General features: G+C 34.8%; 1 protein-coding gene across 1 annotated transcript; it reads right to left on the bottom strand.

The window, feature by feature from the left end:
- Positions 1-14,153: 14,153 nt before the first annotated feature.
- LOC105037556 (uncharacterized) lies at positions 14,154-15,387 on the bottom strand. The gene is made up of 2 exons (XM_073259986.1): positions 14,965-15,387; positions 14,154-14,848 (listed from the first exon to the last, which is right to left on the bottom strand). The coding sequence occupies exons 1-2, from the start codon at positions 15,385-15,387 to the stop codon at positions 14,276-14,278; spliced, it is 996 nt and encodes a 331-aa protein (XP_073116087.1). The 3' UTR covers positions 14,154-14,275.
- Between the last annotated feature and the right edge of the window lie 4,843 nt (positions 15,388-20,230).

Here is a 20,230-nt window from a genome sequence, read left to right as displayed (position 1 = left end):
TCTATGTTTAAGCAAACATTGAGTTTTACATCAAAAAGTATGAAGGATAAAAAAACTTTGTTATAAAGCTAGTTTTAACTCGTAGCCTGTTTGATTCGAGCAAGTAGGTTCGAAGGATATTTTATACCTAGTGCCTTAAAACCATCTGGTTTGAAAGTCATTGGCTGAAAACTCACTACATGGGTCAAATAAAAAGTTTAAGAGGTTAAGACACTCCATAGCGGTACAATGTTACAAAAAAATAATAATAATAAATCAAGGATGGAAGTAACAATATACTTATCCATATGAGGTTAATGATTTGGAGATTAAGGTAGAAATAATTTAAAAAAAATTAGAAAATATTTAGTATTCTTAGCTTAACTCTCACATTGATTAGTATTAATACTCCAATGGCATACCTCATTCACGCTCTACTGAACATGAGTGGTTTTTTTAAAAATTATTTGATAAAATTTAAAATTTAAAATTAAAAGATACTTAATTCTCAATTCTTTCTTTACCCGAAGATGAGCAAAGTTCAAGTTGAGAGGTGTGATAAATGATATATTTTTATATTTATTGAAGATATTTTTGGTAATTTATAGTGTTAACATCTTCTTAAAAACTTAATTTTATGAATAAATTAATTTTTTTATAAAAATAAATAATTTTAAAAAAATATATAAAATTAAAACATATTTATGAAAAATAGATGTTGATTTAATTGAAAATCTAAATGCCAAAATGTTGAGTATAGTGGTGAGTATTCCTGCCTGTCACGCGGGCGACCCGGATTCGTTCCCCGATAAGGTGTCAAAATTTGATCGCTGTCGTAGGCAGTCAAGAATAAAAATCAACTCAAACTATATAGATAGGGTGAGTAAGGATCATTTTCACGAAGATCTAGGATGATTATCTTTTTTTTTTAAGAAAAAATAAAAGAGAATTGTTTGTAGAAAGATTAAATAGAAATAAAATAGTAAAAATTATATTAAAAATATAAATTAATTTATAAAAAAAAATAAGTCAAAAAAATAACTCAAGAATTTTGAATCCATCATGCAAATTAGATTTATTTTTTTTTATATTGTAATATTAATTTTTGTGATTAAGATATTAGCATAGCTTATCTCTAAGGGATACGAACTGTATTAGTAGATTACAGCTCATCCTGTCAGAGTATAAACTATCTAAATTTAATTACAAGATATAAGATTTAATCTAACATATCACGATCTATCTCTCCAAAGTACGTACCGTATCCAGAGGTCACGGCATGTCAATAAAGGGTATAGGTCATGTAGGCTGGATCAATACCTCAAAAAAAAATAAAAAAAAATGAAATAAAAATATAATTTTATTATATAAAAATTAAATACAAAAAAAAATTTATTTACAGGCTTCATCATATTCTTGGATTGAAGGGATTTAGCTACGCATCAAGATCTCTAGCTCTATAATCTCTCAATATTTGATCTCTAAAGCTTTTTGATTTTTTTGATTTTTTTATTTTTTTTAATTTTTTTTTTTTTTACTCTTATTCCTGAATTCCCTATTTATAGATAAATTTTCATATTTTTTTGGTAGGAAAAGGAGTTCTAAAACCCTTAAAATTCGTATAATACCCTTTACATTAATTTCTGATCGTTGGATCGCCTTTAAACAGCTCAGATCAGATCAAAAATCTGATGTTTTAATTCTTATCAAAGTCGGATGCATTTCTAACTTTTTGATCGTACTCCAAATAAAATTTCAACCATTGGATCGTACAATTTAACTCCTTAACAAAGTCGAAACCCACCACAGCTGTTAGATCGAGCTTTAGATTTGATTTGAACCGTTGATCAGTGCAAAAAGCCTTCCTTCCACTGTGGATCGTGCCTGTAGACCGTATATTATTCCTGTGGATCGTGCCCTTGATTCTGTGGACCAAGCGACCGGTCCATCGTGCACCGAAGGTAATTTTCAATATTTTTTAAGGTATTTTGGCTTGATTTTTGCTCTAATTTTTATTTAAAAAAATTAAAAAATATATATATTAAATTTTTTGTTAATTTTTTAATATTTTGATACTTAGATTCCCAATTAAATCAACATCTATTTTTCATAAATATGTTCTAATTTTATATTTTTTAAAATTATTTATTTTTATAAAAAAATTTAATTTATTCATGAAATTAGATTTTTAAGAAGATGTTAGCACCATAAATTACCAAAAATATTTTTAATAAATATAAAAATATATCACTTATCATGGGACCACATGCTCGATGATTACATCAGAATCATCTATAAAAGGAGGATAAGTGAACAGCACTGATAAGACACTTCTGAGCTAGAGCTCTGCTACTCTCGATACTCAAATCTACTACTGTTCATCAATTTTCTTTCTGACTTAAGCATCAGAGGGTCCCCACCAGACATAACTCCGGTCTATGAGGATACTATTTTGTAGGTGCTCATCACCGATGACAGACGACAGGGAGTTGACCACAATAATATTAAAAGTTCTTGATGAAAATTTATTTGTTGAAATAAGTCCTCAGTCTCAATCATTTAGGAGAAGTCTCTACAATAATAGTAGAACGATAAATAGATATTAAGGATGACATTCTATATTGACATATAAGATTGTAGAATAATCTACCAGCTCTCCACAATATTTATCGATTTATTTATTTTTTTTGTTCCTGTACTGCGTTATTTCCTCTATTCTTTCTTTGAGGCTGGAGTGGACATGCCATCCAGAAGGCCGATGCCAATGACATAGAGGATGTGGATAGCTGGATAAGGCCTACTACATTTTAGATACTATGAATTATTAATTTCTAAACAATTTCACTGTTCCAATTCATTTTGATCTAAACTATTACTTTGAATGTTTGATTTATTTTTTTTGTTTGCTTCAATTAAATTACAAACTAAATTATTATGTTTATAATTTGCTTTATATTGAAATCTATTATTATAGTGGCCATTCTTCTATATTTGTAAAATCAATAGGCCCAGACATCGTCCGGCCACTATGCTAGTTTTGATCAATAATATCCTAAATTCTTATTTTAATTTATATGATAATCCTTGCTCTAATTAATATTTTTAGAGTTCTAATGTTGGAAAAAATATTTTGGGGAACTAGGCTTGGGCTAAATATTCGGCTCTTGATCAGACTAAACTTTGGGCCTGGGCGTGGGTTGGATCAAAGATATATCTGAACTTGACACAAAAGATAAATAGACTCTATAATTAGGCTCAAGTCTGATCTGAATTATTTCTGATCTAACCCAAAGTTTGATTTGAATTTGGCCCGGCTTGAGCCTAGTTCCAGCCGTATTGGTACATGATGATAATAATGAGAACTAATTCGCACAGCTGTCCGTTGAGGTACATAAAGTAGAAAACCAATATATATATATAAATTAGTGTATCAGAAAGCAGCATATGTGAGCAATGGAAATGATGTAATAAGTGCTATAGGAAAGAAGTGGAGCACTGATATGGAATGTATACAATAATTTATGGAAATAGTGACATAATTTTATCAGTATATAAAAAATATTGGTAATTTAAATTTTATCTAATATTTTTTAATTTTTTATTTAAATTGATCGTCTAATATTATTGTTATAGAAAATATAATAGTTTGTTTCAATGACATACACTAAATATGTCGATAATGAGCAAATGCAATCTTTTTTTTAATTGAGTATCCGCTCCCTCTTATGCTTCTACCCGCTAATATTTGAACCACGAACTAACCGGCGAATCACGATCTGGGTAAAATGGGTAGGATCACGATCTTTCTTTTGTAATGCCTAAAAGATAAAAACTACCTTCCCACTGGCTCTAAGTTTGAAACTGGATGGCTATCCTCCTTCCATGACCTCGCAACCTCAATCTTTGCCCACCACCATGGTTGTCGCTTCACCACACCCAGCCTAGCTACTGCCATTTCCACCCTCTGGTAGGGGAACTTCTCCTTCTCCAATCTCTCCACATCCCGTCTACACCCTCAATGATTGTGCCGACTCTCCTCCAAGCCCACCTTCGTTGAGCTCTCCCCACCTTCTTCAGCATCCTGATCTGGCACTAGCACACCTTCTTCCACCCGTTTGCCGACTCGCACCCGGCAGTAGTAAGTAGTCCATGGTTACGGCCTTCTATTGAACCCAAGATTGTTCCCATTTTTGAGCTCCCCAAATTTGGGGCATGAAATAATAGGCAAGGGAAAGGAGACGGTCAGAGGGGCATGAATATTCATGGAGTGGAGCACTTGGGCAATGAAGAAGACCAAGGTCATTGCTCACCACTGCTTCATCCCCCTCATCATCATCATTGGGATTAACTTCGAGCCCAAACCTCATCTCTCTTAGCTCCTTAGCCACATCTGAGCTGCCAATCCCTTCGGTTCCAATTCTGAATTCTCTCCTCAGTTGTATAATCATCAATTTTTATCTAGTTCATTTTTAATAGTTCATTTTTAAGAATTATTTTACTGAAAGTTTTTATTTGCTATCGTTTATGCTTTTTTTTTTTACTGCATACTTGTAATTCCTTGTGTTGCAGCCTATCTCCGGCAGGTTGGTCGAATGGAAGCTAGATTGTTGTGCCTCGATGTTGACCGACTGAAAACCTGTAAAACAAGTCCTCTTACCAGAAATTATCCAATGGGGATCCTCTGATGTCTAAATCAGTCGAAAAAAGAAAACAACCAGAGAGCCAAAATAAGAGTCCAAAAGCTTATAATTAGCAAAAATATTGCTTCCCTAGTCCCCATGACTTACCCCTTTATATAGTGCAAGGAGAGCTGTTATTGTGTAACTCCCATCCCTGAATATCTAAAACATGGAAGTTATGGTATTTACTGAGCGGTTACCTCATTAACTGCCATTAAGACGGAGTAATGGGCTGCTCGTGGGTGACTATTGCACTCCACTTTTCAAGGAGTTAATGTTTGTGCCGAATAACCACCATTTGATCCCCGGATATGCAAGATTTAGATAGTCGATATGGCACCGAAGAAGTAGTCGGCTATATGCTGAATGTTACCGACTAATCGTTGATTACATATTGGTTAGGGCCGTCATCCTTAGTCGGTGGTCAAGTCCTGTCGACCTTAGTCGATCGAATATCGATTAGGTCAAGATCCATTGATGCAAGTCAAGTTGAATCATAGTAACTCATTTGGTGCAGAGATGAGAAAGAATCATTCATCATGCACCTAGTCAGTTGGGAGGCAAGAAAGAGGGTTGGGAGGCAAGGAAGAGGGTTAGTCGGCTAAGCGACGAGGATCTACTCTAACACCTAGAATTCTTATGTTTATTCTCACCACCTAGATTCCTCTATCTTCATCTCAAATGATGCTAATTTAGGTGTTTTCTTCTTTTCTCTCACTCTATTTGGTTATATGCTTCTCCTGGAAGGTCACCTCTAAATGCCCATACATTGCTGTCGGTTTGCCTACACACAGTCTTCAATTGCAACAAGTTCTATGTCGTTAATTGAATCCAAATCTGGAGACAGTATTGTTTCAAAATAGTGCACTATTTATTGCCTGCCAACTGTATGATCCCATACATCACCATAAGTTGAGATTCCATTCAAGCCTACTCATGTTCTTATGCAGGTAGGTCCACAAGGCTTATCTACAGTACTCTTTATCTAGGGGGTCTTATTCGTCTTGTTATATATTAGTGAAACTTTCTATGCAGGATTTTACTGGTATTCCAACAGTTGTTGGCCTTATTTGCATGTGTGACACTATGAGCAAGCTTGGAAGTGGTTCTAATAAGATCAATCCATTGGCACATCCCCAACATCCAGGCTGGTCTTGTTTGTCCCTTTGCTCTACCTAATGATTTAGCTAATTCGCTCCGTAAATTCTGTGATCCTAATAACCTTGGATTCAGAAACCATCAGAATGGGATGGACGCTGCTTCCGGTTTGTCCTATGTCAGCTTTCACAGTGCCTTGGTTGCAGACAAGTTTCAATGCCTTATTCCAACACCCATCTTTCAAGTGTTATGCAGCAAATTCTTTGTCAGCTTAGCAGTTTCATGACACACTTGTTCGATGGTCCAACTAAATCCTTCCTCTAGCTTTTACTTCCACATCTTCTATTTGGTTATGCTGTTTGCAATAGGTGCATTCTCATTTGCAATATAAGGTTGTTGTTTTTCTTATTTCTCATATCGCCTGCAACAACCAATTTAAGGAGCTTTCTACACCTTTGTTGCTTGCATTGTTATGATGTATGTCTTGGGATCTCCAGTAGCTTGCTCTCAGCACTTATCCATGGCTCAGTTTCTCCAACATCTATCAATGTATGATGTTCACAACGTCTGTTATACCTATCATATCTGTTGGTAGGCCTGCACTATGTTTAAGTTCTCTTACTGTAATGTTTGTTGTCACTGTATATTTCTTATCTTTGGCAATGGTCCTTGGGCTTCCTCCTATTTTTGGTGTTCTTGTTTGGGTTTATCTTTTCCAGGTTAATGTATATAGGGTTCTGTTGTTCTATTGTATTTATATTGGGTTAAGTTCTTTCTATTGTATTTATGTGTCTGAACATGGTAAGTTGTTACTTCTCTCCCAACTAATAAAGCTTGTCTGCCTCTATTTCACTCAGTACAGGTAGATGTTGCTAGGTCAGAGAATGCTTTTCAGACAAGTAAGGAACTTAAATTTCAAAGGAACAAAAAGAAATTCAGCTTTCTTAAATGGTGATCTACTGCTTTTCATAATATTTTCATTTTTCCTCTAAGTTCTGGTATCATACACTGGGTATCAGAGTTCTAAATTATCATAAAAGCTGTTACATGCTTCCCCCCTTGCATTGAATTTTTTTTGTACTAACTTCCACTGATATGGTTAGCATCACTAATGAGGATCACTATAATCTTCTAATAGTTTTATTTGACTGTGCGGTGAAAATATTTCAGGTTAATTTGGAATATCTTGGTCAAGTTGTCTTCAGCACCAATGGCATTCTATAGCCTAATAGTGTGGTTGGGACTGATCTGCATACAACTATGATTGACGGATTAAGAATCACAGGCTGGGAAGTTGGAGGTATTAAAGCTAAAACAAAGTTTGATATGATACATTTTTTTTTTCCTCTTTGGAAAACTGAAGCTTGATGAACTTATATGTTTTTTCAATGAAAGGTATTATATGGATTTAAAGCTTAGTAATTATTAGAGTAGCTTGCATTTTAAATCTATAATGGTCAATGGTTTAGAAGGCAAATAGCCTTTGTACTTATTCTTCACCTAAAAGCTGCATGAATGATCTAAATTTTTGATTTTTTTTTTTTGCCGACGGTACTTGCTTAGGCATCAGATGAATTGCTTTGGGCTTTAGTTTATATATATATATATTCTAATGAATTGTAACAAATACTTTGCTTTATCACTTTTGTAGAGTGTTTGTACTTTTGCTTTAAGAATGTAATTTATATTTTAAATTTGGTTTTGTGGGATGCTATTGATTTTTCCAAAATGAATCATTAAGTTAATTATTATTTGTGGATGATTTTAGCTAGATTTTCAATTTTATAATTCTTGTTCTAAGATGCATCATTATATAATATATTAATGAATATTGCATATATTTCAAACAAGTTCTATATAGGTTGAATAAAATAATGGTACCCAGTTATTAAAAATAATTATCACTAACACATCAAAATCCTATAGAAAAGTATTTGAGAAATTCAGCCGTAAAGCTATCACTAGCATCTAAAAGCATTGGTAAATTAATCTTTTGAGATAACTATTACGATCTAGATTTGTTATCGATACTTTTTAGTACCACTAATTAATCTTCAATGGTATTTTTCAGTACCACTAAATGAATTGGCAGCATTTTAGAAATGCTGGTCAATATTAAAAAAGTGTTACAAAGTAAGAACTTTAGCAGTATTTATAAAAATGCTACTTATTGATCATGTTTCACCAATATAAATGCTTCTCATTGATCATGTTTCACCAACATTTTTAGATGTCACTAATTAACCTTCACCAGCATTTTGAAGTGCCACTATTTGTTAAATTATCTTTTATCTTTCTTTTGTATGGCATTTTTTTTGTGCCGATAAAGCAATTTGCTGTATGGCTAAAATGCGGGTAAATATCAAAAAAATGTTGCTAAAAAATAATTTTTAGTGGCATATATAAAAGTGTCGCTGGGTAATCAGCGACATGATTATTGGCAACATTAAGTCGACATTTGACAATGTGCCGCTAATGATATTAACAATATTTTTCCTTATTTTTAGCCATATTTATCTATGCTGGTAAAGATCTATTTTTTTGTAGTAAGAAAATTGAAAAATAAGCAGAACAGTCCAACCAAGATATTGTATCCATGTGAGAACTCTATTATGAGAAGTCGTAGATTGGATAGACTAGCCAGCAATAAGAAAGATGTTATAACCTGATATAAGGCAAGACATGCAAGAAGTGATTGTGCATTAAAAAAAGTAGTTGACAGGATTGGGTGAGATTATGTCAGTGATGTCGCATAAACTTAGATCTATAAGCATCAACTTGTACGTGGTGTCTTCTCAGATCTATAAGTGGTGTCTTCTCTGTGAAGTCGTTTTATGATTTTCTGAACAATGATGGAATCATTTGGCCTTTCTATAGGATTGTTTGGAGAGCAAGCATCCCGGACAAAGTTAAAGTTTTTCTATGGCTTGCATTGAAGAACAAGGTGCTCATAGGGGAAGTGCTTGCTAAGAAGGGGTGGCCGACCAATAAGGGATGTGTTCTATGTAGAGCTTCATCTGAAACCATCTCACATTTGCTGCTAAAGTGTTCTTTCACCCAGTCTATCTAGTATACAATCAAAACTCAATCGAAAATTTCAGGTTGGCTAGCTATACTTAGGGACTTTTGGCTGCAGTGGAAAGAGAATAAATTTCCTATTTCTTAAAGGCCAACCTCTATTTTCGTTACTCTCCAAAGAATTCTTCATCTATTTTTCAGCTGGCAGCATCTTTGTTCCGCCAAGGATCGAGACAAACACCAAAACCTTTGGAGGTGTTTGATCCCACTTATGCAAAGCATGCCCTCATCATGTGTTGTTATTGGTCGTGCTGCTAGCACTTCTTAAGCCTACTGTTAGCTTTATGATCATAGAAGAGAGTATGAGTATTGTTGGTACTTAGCAGAATTTTTGTTTTCTCTTGTTCTGTTCTTCTCTCTGTTTTGTTGTTTGTGGTTTGTTTTCCTTCTCCTCTCTTTGTACATATTTGATCAATAAAAGCCAGATGGTCTTTCTAGGCCTCCTTTACCCATCCAAATATAAGCATGAACTTGTAGTTGTGATAACCCGGCCCAATTGAGGCCCAAAACAAGCTCAAAGCCCACCCGAAAAAAAAAAAAAAAAAAGAAAAAGAAAAAAAAAAAGGGAAAAACAGAGCAGGAAGACTCCCGATCGGAGTCTTCCTCTTTTCCGATCAAAAATCGGAGTCCTAGGGCCATTAAAAGACCCTAGGACGAACCCTATAAGAAACCCCTCTCTCTCCTCTTTGGGTAGACCCTTCAGTCGCCGTCGATTGCCGGAGATTTCCTCCGATTTTCCCGTTTGAAGCCGTGACTCCTCGACCCGTGTTCGCCGCGATTTCTCGCCGGTGGGGGTCACCGGAGGTTGTGGTAAGGTCTCCCTCCTCTCCCTCTCTTCTCTCCCTTCTTTTCTGTGCCAGTGAGCACGATGGCCGGCGACGGGTGTCGCCGGATTTAGTTGGAGAAGAAAATCCCCTGTTCGCCGCCTCTTTCCTATGATTTTCCGGCGCCGACGGTCACGCCGACCGCCGGCCCTGGTCTCTCCGAACCCGGGAGAGTCGGCCGTTGCCGCCGGCCACCACCGGCCATGAGATGGCCGTGATCGGCCGATCAAAGCACGGCCCTGTTTCGGCCCAATGAAAGCTCGGGAAGAAGAAGAAAAGAAAAGAAAAAGAAAAGAAAAAGGAAAAAGAAAAAGAAAAGAAAAAGAAAAAAGAAAAAGAAAAATAAAGAAAATGCAAAATAGAAAAAAAAATAAATAAATAAATAATAAGAAAAGAGAAAATTTTCCTCTCTCCCCTCTTTTTCCCTCTCTTTTTCTCTCTCTATTGTCTCTCTCTAAAAAGAAAAAGAAAAAGAAAAAGAAAATATATATATAAATATATAAAAAAAAAATAATAATAATAATATATATATATGTGAGAGAAAGTTTTTCTCATCTCTCTCTTAAGTCTTTCTCTCTCTAGAATTAGACTTTCTCTCTCTACCTTCTCTCTACATTTTCTCTCTCTAGATTTTCTTTCTATTTTCTCTCTCTAGACCTTTTATCTCTCATTATGGATTTCGTCTCCCTAGGGTCATTTTCTCTCTCTGATTTCATCACAGACCCTAGGATAAACTTGAGATGAAAATATGATGATCTGAGACTGCTCCGAAATTCGTGCAGTAGATCGGATCCCGATCCGATTCTTCTTCGAAATTGATAATATCAATCATGGTTAATCTATATTAAGTCACCTTGATATGACCTCTGATGATCTCAATCATGATTGCCATTTTTAAAAGATACGAAGATTCTCTCTCCACTTTCTCTCTCTACTTTCTCTCTCATGATCGACTTTCTTTCTCTAAGAAGGTCTATGAATCCTGTATCGAGTCATGCCTTCATCTTTTAGAGGCTCATATTGACTCAAATAAGATGATCTGAAATTGCTTTGATATCCGTGCTGAATGTCAACCTCATTTGGCCATATCAAGTATTTTTCAAAACCATTATTAAAGAACCCTATTGATTGATCTTGACTTTAATTCGATTTGTGCCTCACGATTTCTTGATCAAGTCACTTGAATCTGACTCTCAGATAAAAGATCCTAAATTACCCTGGTATCTAGATGGTCCGACACATCCGGTCAACGGTCCTCTTTACTTATGATTTAATCTTATTATATTTATGGAATAGAATTTGATAATGATTTGATATTTTAAATAGGATTAGCTGATTCTTCTAACGAAGTCCGAAGATCTAAGATGAACGAGGTAAGTAGATCTTATGCTCCTTATTTATTTTTAAATGATCATGTTTTTATGCAAAGAATTGCTATTGATGAAATCATAATTTTTCATAAAATAAGGATCGGCATATGTGATATGAAAAAGCATGTTTTATTATGAGCATTGATTTCATGAATATGTCTTATGAAAATAGTATGATTATGAAGCATGAATTTCATTGTTTTTCCATCTATGTATATGTATGCTTTAAGAAAAAGATATAATGATTTCAAAGGCTCTCAGATGGCTATGAATGAATTCCTTCGGGAAAGTCGACATCCGGAGCTAGCATCCACACGAAACATGGCCCTGCCAGCGGGTATAAAGTTGGCACATGAATTAAGAACTCTGTCGATTAAGAAACATGGCCCTGTCACGGGTATAATAGTGACCTTAGCAAGAATATCTTTGAGCAATGTTTTGAAACATGACATGAATACATGATGAAAATGATTTATGATTCATGATTGTGAAATATACATGATTTATGCATGCATGATGAGTTTATAACTTGTTTTGTTATATACTTTATGAAATACTTTATTTTGTATTATCTATTATTTTCTAAATATTGCATTATCATGAAAAACTTATGTTTGATCCGATAAGGAAGCGCAAGTTCTACTTACTGGGCTAGTGTAGCTCATATTCCTTTTATTTTCTTTTTGAACAGAGAAATAATGTTAGGATCGAAGGAAAAAGAATCCAAGCTTGAAGATCGGCATAGCAAGTTGAAAAATTTGACAACAGAAGTTTAATTTATTTTATAATCATGAATTTGTAGTTATTTATGAATGTTGAGATTCAGGTTAGTACTTGCTTTTGGATTTAGATGCTCTGAACCCATATCGGTTCGATTATTTGATGAATAATAGAATTGAATTTTTTATTTGACGGATTTTAGATGATTATGATGAATTGGCTTCGTGTTATCGTGGGTTCCATCCCTCGGTAGCATGGCCGTGTTATGTTCCGGATTTGGGGCGTGACAGTAGTATAAGTAGATCACATGGTTCCAGATCAGATGCTGTAAACATCATGAAGTCTCCTTGCATACATAGCTTTGGATGCCATGTAGTCAGCCAACTTCACGCATGACATGGGATACCTTAAAACATGTGGAGGAAGCAGTACGGCCCCATAATTCCTTGAGGAGAGGGATATGCACATTGTTGAATCTGGAAGGGTGAAGAAGTCAAGCCATAACGGTAGAAGAATCTCCCTGCAACCAAATACTAGCAACCTTAAGATGGTGAATTGTAGTGAGAACTCCAAGCCACGCAGCTGTAAGTTCTGTAAATGGCACCGATGAGTTGAATAAAAGCTTACCTCTGGCTTGAATGATATTAGAATTGTGATCGCTGATGACAAAGCCTGCAGAAGCTTTATCGGAAACAACTAAAGTATCAAAACTAACTTTAAGCACTCCTAAGGGAGGAGGTAGCTATGAGACAAAAGTAGATGAACTATGACAGTTGTGATGGAAGCCACCGTAACGCCTGCATGGAGTATGGAGAAGTTGAAGATCTGCAACGTTCAAAAACACTGGAACTTGATGAAGTAGGTCAATAGGTGAGGTTGAGCGATTATTATGGATTCGATTATTCCGAGCCTGTCGGAGCAGCCAAGGTACACATGCCACTACTGATTTCCGACTTTGCTCTATCGAAGCAGATGACCTATAATGCATCAAAGCTGGCAAAAACAAAGGGAAGAAACTCACTTGGTACATGTAGTGCTGCCTCCAACAAGCCATAGCAAATGAGCAAATGACATCTTTAAATATGAACCAACTTCCCAACAGTAATTAGTAAAATCCATCTTTAAATATTTGAACGTTAAACTCATTATCCACTTTCGGTGGGAGTGAGTACAAAGTAAATTGAGGCTAGTATCAGGTTGCACGGGCTTGTCTCAATATATAAAAAGTTTTTTTTTTTTTTTTTTTTCTTTTCTTTTCTTTTCTTTTCTTTTAGATGGTCAAAGGGGGCTGGGAAAGCAGCCACCTATCCCAGTATATAAAAAGTTGCTTGTGCTTGATTTGAGTTTGAACCAAACTTAGCTCCAGCTGGGTTTATATAAGCACTTAGCTTGCGCCAAGCTGAACTTTCTTTCATTTCAATAGGCTCAGGTCATTTGGCTTATCTCAAATCTGTTTGAGCTTGGTTTGTTTTCCAACCAGGTCGAGTCTAAATGCGCAATCGTTAGTTTTTCTGAGCTTGGTTGTTTTCTCGACTAAGCACTTGAGTCGATGTACTTTTTCTCTTTGGATATTTATGAATATTAGGTCTAGTTCAGCTTAATTTTATTGGTTGTACTAGTCCAATCCATGGATCTCAAAGAATTTTGAGTCCAACCATTCAAATAGATTCTACGTTAAGTTCAAATTTTTCACAGGCTGTCTTTAGTAGGCATCAATCATAATACCTCTACTGTAACAAACAACTCATGGTCTAGATCATTGGTAACCGAAAGGCACTAGTATCTTTTTAACTCCAAATGATACTTATCATGATATAAACATCAGTAAAATCTCAAAATTAGTGAACATTTTCCTTAACAACCACACTTTATATTAAAAAAAACAAAGAAAGAAAGAAGCTCCCCAAACTCACAAATTATAAATCTAGAACGTTGACACCGATGTTTTTCAGTTGTTACATAACTCGTTTTTTAGATATGTTGCTGGGAAATGTGTCACTATTTGGATAATTTAGCAAACATGGAGAACCGCACTGAGGATTGTACCAGTCTGTTTAAATACATCAAGAATCCACGAGGACATGTTATGTTCCAGCATGCAAGCCCTTCCAATCCATCAATTTCTACTCGCACAACCAGAACTAAGTAGAACATCTTCCATGGCTTACCTTAAACCAAATTATTTTGTATTTTTGCGCCGCAACCATGCAAGGCAACAGATTAATTACTCAATTCCCTTCCAAGTCCAATGTTGTAAAAAGAAGACATCGATGGAAAACGTGAAGTCATGACCAATCATGGAGATGGATTTGGAGGAGAGGGGATGATGTACATTCAGTTGGCTGACACTATGTTAGGAGATAAAAAGATGGCGAGTGATTTGTGACTCCATTGTTTCTTTGGAATAATTTGCAGGACATGATATATAGAAAAAATATATATTTCATTACAATAACACAAAATTAAGTTTAGTTTTGAGTCTAACTTGATAAATCTCGGATCAAGTGTGAGTTCCTCTCGATAGCTACTAGACCTGTTTGAGGAGATCCGGGCGAAACGTCCCACCGAAAAGAAGACGGAGCTTGTAGAGTGGCCACACACGCAAGATACAGGTAAGGAAGGGAAGGAAACAACACAGTAAACAAATAAGGATAGCAAGCCACAAGTTTCTCGGCGCTACCACAGTGAACATCGCAGCAAATGCACACCATAGCAGCTTCCTGGCGGACGGCCGGTAGTGCCGGAAGAAATCAATGTCTTCCCATCTTGCAGAGATACATAGAAAAGCAGCGGCGAGGGAGGTGATCATAGCAATGATGTCCGATATCAAGAACACCTTAAAGGCTGCTTTCCTTCCGAGAATTGGCAAGCCTTTATCGGGGCCCTTGTCGCCGCTAAACCCTCCGGGCATTGTGAAGGCAGCGGTGAAGCTAACTGTGGCAATGAGGATGGCCATCGTCAAGGTGTTCTTGGTGTATCTTTGAGTTAATGATCGGATTTGATGGGCTGCTTCCTTGGTGAGTCTTTTGTCGGCCTTATGCCATTGTTCACTAGTATACCCGCCGGGGATGGCATCAACCAACAGTGTATACGCCTCATTCTGCTAGGCATGCATTGCAATATTCATAATTCGTAGGAATTGGCGTAGCCTTTTGAACAAGTATTTGCATTCTTTCCATAAGACCATAATTAAGAAAACAGAGCCAAGGAGTTTACCCATTTCAAGGTCTTGGCAGGTTCCACTTTACGAAAGAACGTGTCGAGAGCACTCCGGTTGTCACTCAAGGCCGCACGGTCCACACTTTCATGAGCCAACATAGCTCGAAGTATTTCAGGATTGCAACGCTCCGCAGGCAAATGCAGGGGAGTGTCCTTGTTTCTATCTGGCTGGTTGAGCAATCCATGAAGCGCAGGTGTCTTTAGGATGTACCTAACAAAATCCACCTGCTCTTCAACTATTGCCACGTGAAGTGCATTCCGGCCGTCGCTATCAACTACAAAAGCAGAGTCTGGGCACCGGCGAATGAGCTCTTCGGCTATGCGGAGATGGCCTAGCCTTGCAGCATAATGAAACGCCGAGCCGCCATTATTCACGAGGTATGCTACAGAGGGATCAAACCTTAGAAACAACTGCACCATCGAACTCCGGCCTTAATCTCAACAATGTTTCCACTATGCCTACCAGTAAAGATTAAAACAAAACAAAATCAGGAATGCCGTGTTCTTGGAAAAAGAGCACTAGGAGCACATTGGTGCTAAGACACGAAATGCGTGCAGAAGATTCAGTTCGTCAAAGTGGCTCTTTCAGAGGACTAATGGATGTCAAAGAATAGGTAACTGATATAGGAGAAGGAAGAAAGTAGCAGAAATTTGTTTTATCTCTCTAGACCTTTTTCTCTTTTTTTGAATTTTATCTCTCTAGGATCTTTCTCTATCTAATTTCATCACGGATCTTAAGATAAAATTGAGATGAAAATATGATGACCTGAGATTGCTCTGAAGTTCATGCAGTAGATTAGATCTCGATCCGATCTTTATTCGAAATTGATAACATCAATCATGGTTAATTCATATTAAGTCACTCTAATAAGACCTTTGATGATCTCGATCATGATTGCCTCATCTGAAGGATACAAAGATTTTCTCTTTCTATTCTCTCTCTACTTTCTCTCTCTAAAAACTTTCTCTCTCTAAAATTTTTTTTTCTCTTCATGAATTTTCTCTCTCTAAAAGTCTTGTGGACCAATGGAGGGTCCAGATACTTAGACAAATCTCAATTTTGGTTAATCCTAGGAGAGGTCCTGGATTTATGTTATTAAGGATCGATTATCGATAATTTCTTCATATATGAATTTTATATTTGATCAAGGTCATAAAAAGATACAATTATCTGCATAAGATATTAAGTGGAATATCTCGTTAGAGAAATTCATAAATTGAAGAAGAACATTGATTTCTATGCTTGGATCAGTCACCGACAAAGGTAAGAATCCCTGTACATGATCACTATTATATATACTATTTTACTGTTGGTCTTGCATCATTGGTTTTGCATCGTCGGATTTGAGATCGATGAATTTATTATACCTAAGATACTGTTATTTGATTTTGAGCATGAGTATATTATGTCAATATATATGTATCAGAGATTGATGGCATGATTATATGGATATGACATATCTAAATTGATCATAATGTAAGTCGGAATTGATTTGATGAAATCAACACATAATGATTAAATAAAAAAAAAATATATGGTATAGACTAGCCTTGTCATGTAAAACAGTCGGTCAGGAGCTTATGCCTAGGACAGCCTCCACTGGCTTATAGGTGGATCAGCCGGCCAGGAGCTCATGCCTAGGACAGTCCGCCAGGAGCTTATGCTTGGGACAGCCTCTCACGGACTTTCGTACATGGGACAGCCGGTCAGAAGCTCATCCTGGGACAGCCTTGAAAGCTTTTAAGTAGAAATTGATTCAAATGATGACTGAGGTATAGACTTGGTTAGTCCAGAGCCAGAAAGAAAATGTTAAAAATTATGTGATTATGAAAAGAGAAATAAAAGATAAGATATGAAATAATTGTTGAACAAAAGTGTTTCACCTGTTAACATATGATGATGCATCTATTTTAACAAGACAAAAAAATTTATGGATGTTTGCATTATTCTGGACATTAAACATCAGATTTTATATTTTATTGCTTATCCTTATTTTTAGATTATATTATTATATTGGTGTGATATGAAAATTCTTACTGGACTGTAAAGCTCACACCTCTTCATCTTTTTTTTTCTTCTCAGAGTTACAAGACGCTTATGATTGGCTATGGCTTGAATTTACAGATGAGCAGATGGATAGATAGAGTGTCATAGTATCTGATCAGAAGATTGAAGAAATTTAATTTGTAATTATGCAAGGTTTTATGAATTATTGTTGAAATGAATTGTTATGGATGTTAAGGTTGTAATGATTTAATTTGGCCTTGCATATTCTTTAGGACTTGCTCTAAAGAGTGTGCGGCCATCACGTATCCGACCCGGGTGTTAGGTTCGGGGCGTGACAAAATGGTATCAGAGCTTAGAGCTTAAGTTACATTCATTTGGAGATTATGATATAAATGATTAGGATGTGATAGAATAATATTAGAGCTTAGGTTTAAGATCACTAGGGATTATGAAGTGATATCAAAACTTTATATATGATCAATAAGACGTGACAGATTGATATCAGAGAATATGACTTAAGAGGTATCAAAACTTTGAGGTCGCTAGGGACTGTGACATAAGTGATATCAAAATCCTGGAATTATAATCAATAGAGTAAATATCAGAGTTTAAGGTTATGATCATTAAGGATGTAATAGAATGATATTAGAGTTTAGGTTATGATCACTAGAGAATATGATTTAAGTGGTATTTGAGCTTAAGATTATAATTATTTAGAATTATGACTTTAGTGATATTTGAATTTAGACTATGATCATAAAGAACATGATGACATAAAACAAATGATTTAGTAATTAGATTTTGATTTAATAGATATTAAGATAAAATTTATGCATAAGTGGCATATGATATCTATAATAGAATTGATGAGTTTTATCTTGGATTTCAATTAATAGGGTGACCTGAATATAAGCAAAGTTGATCCTGGAAGGAAGTGGGAGGTATTGATATGTTATGTTAGGTATACTCGATAATTTTGGAATGCTAAACTTATATGAGTGGAGATCATGATAACTTTTTTTTATTTTGATGTTAATTATCTGAGTATTATAAATTTTAAATTTATCAGAAGAAAGTTAGGATATGGTCTAAGAAAAAATTTTATCATATGAGAGAAAAATATTTTTGAGTATTGAACCTATAAGAGATCATATATGAAACTCAATTTTAAATAAAAAATATACTTGAATTTTATTATGAGAATATGAGATACACATCTTGATAAAATCTTTGGTTATTCAAAATATCATATTTGGATGTGATTGTTTTGCTCTTTTAAATTATATTGAATTTCGAGTCAAAAGTTTGCTTTTCTAAGTGGATCTAAAAAATTTTGATGATTTGAATAAGAAATTAGTTTTTTAGAGTATGATATATAGGTTATGATAAATCTTTAATAATTCGTATTACTATATTTGAATTAGATTTTTTAATTTTTCATGTGATTGTTGAAGATGGTGAAGTGTATTAATTATTCAAATCAAAGTTTGAATTTCTGAATTGAACTAAGATATCTTGCTAGTGTTAAATTTTGAATGACTTATACAAGTGATAAGATTTTGTATGATTTATCGATTGATGTTAAAGTTGTGATGAAGGGAGCTTTACAAGAAATAACCAAGTTGATTCTATTTACAAAGATGTTGACTTGAGTTCTTCTAGTTTGTTCGAGTTGGAGTTAATTTTTTTTAAAAGGAAGATTGATTTGAGAATTATCCAAATGATTGTAAGATAAATCTAAGGTTAACTCCGATTAATTCTTGACATGTTGGATTCTTCAAAAGTGATCAAGCTTATGCAATGATTTCAAACATAGAAAGTAGATCAATATTTAATTTTGTTGTGTTATGTCCAAGAAACAATAAAGATAAAGAAACTTAAAATTTTGCTCTAAGTTTTATATGAAATTTAAAAGTTGGATCTATCTTTGATTGATTTAACATACAAAGATATTCTTATCTTTTGATAAATCTATATAATTTGATAAATTAAGATCAGAGTAGCAGCAAAAGTATGGTGGTTTAAATTGATTAAAAATATTAATTTCATGATTCAAAAGATATTATGAAGAAATACATTAGTTGCAAATAAGAAAGAATTTTATTGATAATGAAAGTATGCTATAGATTTTGACCTAATCTGATCATAGTCGAATAATTTTTGTCAGTAGGTTGCTTCATTGTAGATGATGCCAAGAAATCTTAAATATCTCAAGTTTATTATTAACAGCTTGATAGTTCTGTTATTAGTTCAAATCTAAAATGCTTTAACACAGATCTCATATTTTTCTAAATTTAATATTATTACTCGAACTGATATATAGGGATGGCAATGGGTAGGGTTTGGGTCGGGTAGTATACTACCCATCCCCAAACCCGAACTTAATACCCTATACCCAAACCCTATCCGATACCTAATCGGGTAAGAAAAGAGATACCCATCCCCATACCCAACGGGTTCGGGATATCCGTGGGTAACCCATTTCCCCATACCCAATCCATACCCGCCCCATACCCAACCCATACCCATCCATTCTATACCAAAAAAAAAGTAAAATAATTTTATGCATATTATCAATCAAAAATAGAATTACCAATTATATATATATACATACATACATACGCACATACACACTTCTAACACACACACACATACATACATGCATACATATATGCATGCATACATATACATACATACATACATATATATAATTATATATATATAGAGAGAGAGAGATCATTTATATGTGTGTGTGTATGTGTGTGTGTGTGTGTGTGTGTATATATATATATGTATATGTATATGTATATATATATTCGGATATGTATATATGTATATGTATATATATATATATATATTCGGATATGGGTTCGGATATTACCCATATCCATAGGTTCGGATCGGGTTCGGATAGAAAATAGCACTACCCATACCCTACCCATACCCGTACTATAGTTTTCGGGTTTTACCCAAACCCAGTCAAACCCTATTTTTTGGGTTTGACTGGGTTCGGGTAGGGTGTATACCCATCGGGTCGGATTAATTTTGTCATCCCTACTGATATAGAAGATTGAGATTTTCTTAAGATGAAAGTTCATCTATTAAATTAATTGAAAGATCAAGAGAAGAAAGAAATCGATGATTGTGAAGACCTTCCTTTATTTTTCCATCATAGGTAGTCTGAGATAATTATGAATTTCGAGCGGAATATATTGAAACAAATAACTGTGGTATGTTAATACAAGTCTAAAATAT

Source organism: Elaeis guineensis, chromosome 6 (genome assembly GCF_000442705.2).
Source record: "Elaeis guineensis isolate ETL-2024a chromosome 6, EG11, whole genome shotgun sequence".
NCBI classification, from domain to species: Eukaryota; Viridiplantae; Streptophyta; class Magnoliopsida; order Arecales; family Arecaceae; genus Elaeis; species Elaeis guineensis.
This window is presented reverse-complemented; position numbering and strand designations above follow the sequence as displayed.